The sequence below is a fragment of the Hordeum vulgare genome, chromosome 5H (assembly GCF_904849725.1).
Source record: "Hordeum vulgare subsp. vulgare chromosome 5H, MorexV3_pseudomolecules_assembly, whole genome shotgun sequence".
In the NCBI taxonomy this organism is placed as follows: Eukaryota; Viridiplantae; Streptophyta; class Magnoliopsida; order Poales; family Poaceae; genus Hordeum; species Hordeum vulgare.
In genome coordinates, this window is record NC_058522.1 from 583,021,417 (window position 1) to 583,026,340 (window position 4,924).

Genomic DNA, 4,924 nt, shown 5'->3' on the forward strand with positions numbered 1-4,924 from the left:
AGAGACTTGAGCGATCAACTACTAGCTAGTACTAGTACTGCTTAGCTAGCAGCATATACACGTACACGTATACGGCCATGCATGTATTGGTACAATAATATCATTACGGATGGGACGGTGCAACCACTTGGTTGATTGATTTGCCAGTTGGGTATACCTGAAGCAAACCCTTGGAGGCAATAGGTTGTCATGGATTCCCTCCAATTCATTGGACGCCTGGTCAGCTACCTAGCTAGTACTCCCTCGGTTCACTATTAAGATGTTCCATTTTTTTCATTTGGATATATACAGACGTATTTTAATGTGTTTGTTTAATCATTTCAGACAGTATGTAGTTTATATTAAAATATCTAAAACATCAAATATTTAGGAACGAAGGGAATAGGTACTTAGTTGATAATTCAGAAAAAATCCAGCATTATTTACCTGCTACTCACTTGAAATAAAACAGAATAAATAAGTACGGGGCAGTTCTCATGCTTGATTACGAACAACAGTTCGCTAGTAGTAAAGTGGTGCTCGTATTATCATTTTTTTACCTGTGTGTAATTACAATTAATAAGAACCTAATTTGGGGATTTTTCATAACATATTTCCCATAAAAATCTCATACTGACTCGAGGCGACTAAATGTTTACTGAAAAATGTTGGAAAATAATCATGAATGCATGTTGATTAAAAAATTATCAATAGATAAATAATACTTCCTCCGTTCTTAAATATAAGTCTTTGTAAAGGTTTCATTACGGACTACATACGAATGTATATAAACATGCTTTAGAAAGGTAGATTCATTCATTTTGCTTCGTATGTAGTTCGTAGTAAAATATCTAAAAAGACTCATATTTAGGAATGGGGGAGTACCATTCATCGTGTCTTGTACTCCCTCCTTAAACAAATAAAGAGTGTTTAGATCTCTACTTTTGTGATTGAAAGCTCTTATATTTCTTTACAATGGGAGTACAAAATGACAGGACACATGTAGTGCCGGAGCTAGAGAGAAGGTTTAAATCATGAATCCAAGCTACACAAGTTTTAAACCATGAAGATCTGGGGTGCAAAAACACTATTTTCTTTTCCAATCTAAGCCCCCAATTTATTTTGCTATGCATTTTATTTCAGGTGTGTGTGGGTAGGGAGGGACAGCTCCCCCGGAAATTGCAAATGGTGCCCCTTTCCAAAAAACTATTTTCTGCAATTCAAAAAAAATGAAATCATGAATGAAAAATACTCAAGTTTCAAAACCGTGAAAGATCTGGGGTGCAAAACACTATTTTCTTTTCCGATATAAGCCCCCAATTTGTTTTTCTATGCATTTGTTTTCTCAACTGTGTGGGTTGGGGCGGGTAGCACCCCTGGAAAATGCAAATGGTTGGCACCATGGTGTCCATTTTCAAATTCAGTCTTACATGACACGCAGGGCCATGCCCTAAGGTGGATTCTCACTCTACCTCAGTAACCTCACGTGGAACCACCTACTCCCTGCTGACCTTCATCACTAGAAGCCTTGTTTCTTCAACGGCCAGGACAAGACGAACAATATTTATTTTCTTCCTCTTTCAAAATTTGTTGATACAATGATGATATCTGAATGCATGCCAACAAAAAATGCTGGCTTTTCAAGGCCTCCTGCCATTTGGAAAAGGTTCTGAAACAAAACGGACCGTTTCCGGTCCTTTCTAACAACTCATCACTAAACCTGGACCTCTCCTAATTAATCTCAACTAAATCAACAAGCTAGCTAGCTATGGCTAGTCTAGGCTACTCTGAATCCTCTATCGATCGGGCCGGGCTGTTGCTACTGCCCCAGACGCTTGTTCATCGTGGGGGTCTTCATCTCCCATGCACGCAGGTTGGTAAGCTTGATGTCCGACTCTCCGTTGTTGAAGACGAAGAGGTGCGCGTTGTCCCCGACGGCCTTCTTCGGGTAGACCCTCGTCAGGATGCACGTCTTGCCGCCGGCACCAAAACTTTCCACGACAGAGTGGTCGATCTGAAATGTATTCCGGGACATGGCTTAGAACCCTCTTGCAAGGGTGTATTCAGTAAGTAACTAATTCAACGTTGTTTTTTGGTTAATTACGTACCAATGTCCTGAGGGCGATCTTCTTGGTCTTGGCTATGTCGATGTTGACGAAGCCGGCGAAGGTCGGCCTGTAGATCTGCGACTCGAATGACGACCTGGTTGATCGATCATTCAGGATTATTGGATCTAGAGTGTGGTAAATTGCAAGTTGTATTGTATACATATAGAAATAAGTTTACTAGAGTGAGTTATATGCATGGGATACCAACCTTGTAGGGTCGTTGCACATGAGGACGACATAGCTGGTGTCGTTCTTCTTGAACACTCTGAAGAAAACAGCTGTCCTCTCCTTGAGGTCGTCAGAGGCAAGCAACCAGAGCCCAAATGGCCCAACGCCGCCCTTAACATGTGAGTTGAGCTTCTTGCACAGCCCCTGCGCGTCTGTCCGCCACGCCATGTCGAACTTCTCCGCCTTCTCAAGGTTCTTGATCATGAACGCCGCCTCCACGTCCGACTGGCATATATAGCAATGGCTCATCATTCACTAACAATTCATAGGGGGGTCGTCGCTTCCTGGTGTTTATATCAAATGTACATACACTATTGTACTGACCTGCACGGATTTGAAGCCGCCGACCTTGAAGTACTCGCCGCCCTTGACGGCCTTGTCGCTCACATTGACGTGCTTGGCACGCAATGACTTGATCTCCTCTACCGGCCACTGTATTAGCTGCCTCCCGCCCCGCGACAGGAAGATCTTCCTAGGTATCGCCTAAAAATTCCGAAACAACAGTACATTTCAATCTCAGTAGGTGAAGAACCATGTGAAGATAGGGGAGGGGGGGCACTGCCCCCTGGCCATGGAAAATTGAGTGAAGGCATTCTGTTTTTGTGATGCAAATGTGGATGTGTAGTGACCTGGATGCCGGCCCAACCCTTCTGGCGGTCGTCGGGAACAGTGTCGGATTCGTTGGCCCAGCCCCAGAGAACCCGGCGCTTCTTCACCGGGTCATAGAACGACTTCGATGCGTAGAAGTCGCCGTAATCATAGCGGAGACCGTAGTCATTGTCTGGGAAGGCAAGGTCGGGGGTGTACCTGTCCTTGCTGTGGTCGTACCAGCCAATGGTGTAGTACTCGTAGCGCGTTGCGTCCAGGCTCACCTTGAGCACATATTTTACCTCCGCGGCGACAGTGCTGTCACGCAGCTCTGCGGTGTCCACACCGCTCTGATGGTGACGGCGGCCGCCGGCCACCGCCACGGGGAAGAAGTCTGGGCACTCCCACATCCCCGTGAACCCAGCGTGCAGCGAGTGGTGTGCCCTGATCCACCTCCTAAAGTCCCGGCTCCGGTACAACACGGCGATCCCCCTCATGTTCTCCTTGCTGCCCACCACGAGCCTCCAGTGTCTGCAAATCATATCACACACGGCAGCGTGTATCATGTATAATTTTTATGTAATTATCAATCTGACAAAACATGTTCATCATAATATTTACATATGTATGTACATGCGTGTTAACATGGCACACGATACAATAAATAGTGATGTGGATGGTAGTGTACGTACCCGTCCGGCCCGTACCAAGCGGTGGTGGGATCACGGAAGGCGCTGGCGTTGATGCCACGGTCGGGGTTGATGATGGGGTTATAGTCAGGCTTGACCCACTTGCGGAGGAAGGGGTCGGAGAGGTTGGCCGGATACGCAACGTTCTGCACCTGGCGTTCGTTGGGGTCGATGCCTGTGTACATGATGACCGGGACACCATTGGGCAGAATGGTGGCGGAGCCGGACCAGCAACCGTTGATGTCGAACGGCTTGGACGGGTAGATCCCGGGCTCCAACGCCACCCAGTCGATGAGGTCCGTCGACACCGAGTGCGCCCAGATGATGTTCCCCCACACGGCGCCCTTGGGGTTGTACTGGTAGAAGAGATGGTACAGCCCCTTATAGTACATCGGCCCTGCAGCATCCGGACGTTGAGATGTTTGGTCACACAACACAATGCCATACAAAATGCACCATAGATAGTCATGCAAGCAACAACAGATAGATGCAGAGATGATCAAGTCGTATGAGTGCACGTACCATTTGGATCTGATGAATCGTTGCATCGACGTCATCCAATTTGCAAAAGCCACAGAAATTAAAGAAATTGCGAGGAGTGAGTGAGTAATATAACATGCTTAATTAATAAAGCAACTGATGGTGAAACGAGGAAATATATATTCCACACATACGTACCATTGATCCAATGCTTTGGGGGCTGGAAGTGGTACCCGGTGCGTAGCTCCTGGCCGACCTCCTTGGCCTCCAAGGACTGGAGCTCCGGGTACACGACGTGCGACGCGTGCACCGCCAGAGCCGCGCAGCACAACAGAGACACGATCAATGGCGCCGCCGCCATCCCCGCTAATTACTAGCTAGAGCAGAGCGCGTGCCATGCATTTTGCAAACTAAATTAGGGAAACGGCCATGGTGCTACTAATTTCAGATTAAGAAATGAACATCTCAAGGCAGATATGACATGGACAAACCTGGACTGGATCGGCCGGCCGGTTTCAGCCGATGTTGCGTCCCGGAGGAGGTTGGACTGATGCGGGCCGGGGGTTGAAGAAGAGGAAGGAGGAGGGATCGGACATGGCTTGCTGGTGGATGAGGAGGCTGGATTTATAAGGTGGAGGAGAGTGATGGAGTCGACGCGTGATGCGGCGGCGGAGCAGAGTCTTTGGGGATGAGGGCGAGGAGCGAGCACGTCGGGAGCAGTTGAGGACGAGGTCCGTCCGTTCCTGCATGCCGCCTCGTTTCTTCGCGCGCTTCTTCCTTGGGTTTCTGGCCCGACTCCGATGGCTAGGCCCAAATTCGGAGTAAATGGGTTCTCTGCCCCGTAAACAAATC

General features: G+C 47.7%; 1 protein-coding gene across 2 annotated transcripts; it reads right to left on the bottom strand.

Annotated features, from left to right (window-relative positions):
• Positions 1-1,601: 1,601 nt before the first annotated feature.
• Positions 1,602-4,433, bottom strand: LOC123399627 (beta-fructofuranosidase, insoluble isoenzyme 3-like). 2 transcript variants are annotated; one of them, XM_045094022.1, is made up of 7 exons: positions 4,271-4,433; positions 3,596-3,989; positions 2,945-3,434; positions 2,640-2,798; positions 2,296-2,540; positions 2,088-2,181; positions 1,602-1,993 (listed from the first exon to the last, which is right to left on the bottom strand). In XM_045094022.1, exons 1-7 carry the CDS (start codon positions 4,431-4,433, stop codon positions 1,799-1,801), a joined length of 1,740 nt encoding a protein of 579 aa, XP_044949957.1. In that variant the 3' UTR covers positions 1,602-1,798. The 2 variants fall into 2 exon arrangements, with proteins under 2 accessions (XP_044949957.1, XP_044949958.1); XM_045094023.1 differs by lacking the exon at positions 4,271-4,433 and having other exon boundaries at positions 2,646-2,798.
• Positions 4,434-4,924: the final 491 nt, after the last annotated feature.

Coding starts and splice junctions, on each gene's coding strand:
- LOC123399627 (XM_045094022.1), bottom strand. CDS start 4,433: ATGGCGGCGGCGCCATTGATCGTGTCTCTGTTGTGCTGCGCGGCTCTG. Junction 2,541..2,639: donor GCGGCTTCAAATCCGTGCAG/GTCAGTACAATA, acceptor TATATATGCCAG/TCGGACGTGGAGGCGGCGTT. Junction 1,994..2,087: donor AGATCGCCCTCAGGACATTG/GTACGTAATTAA, acceptor AATACATTTCAG/ATCGACCACTCTGTCGTGGA.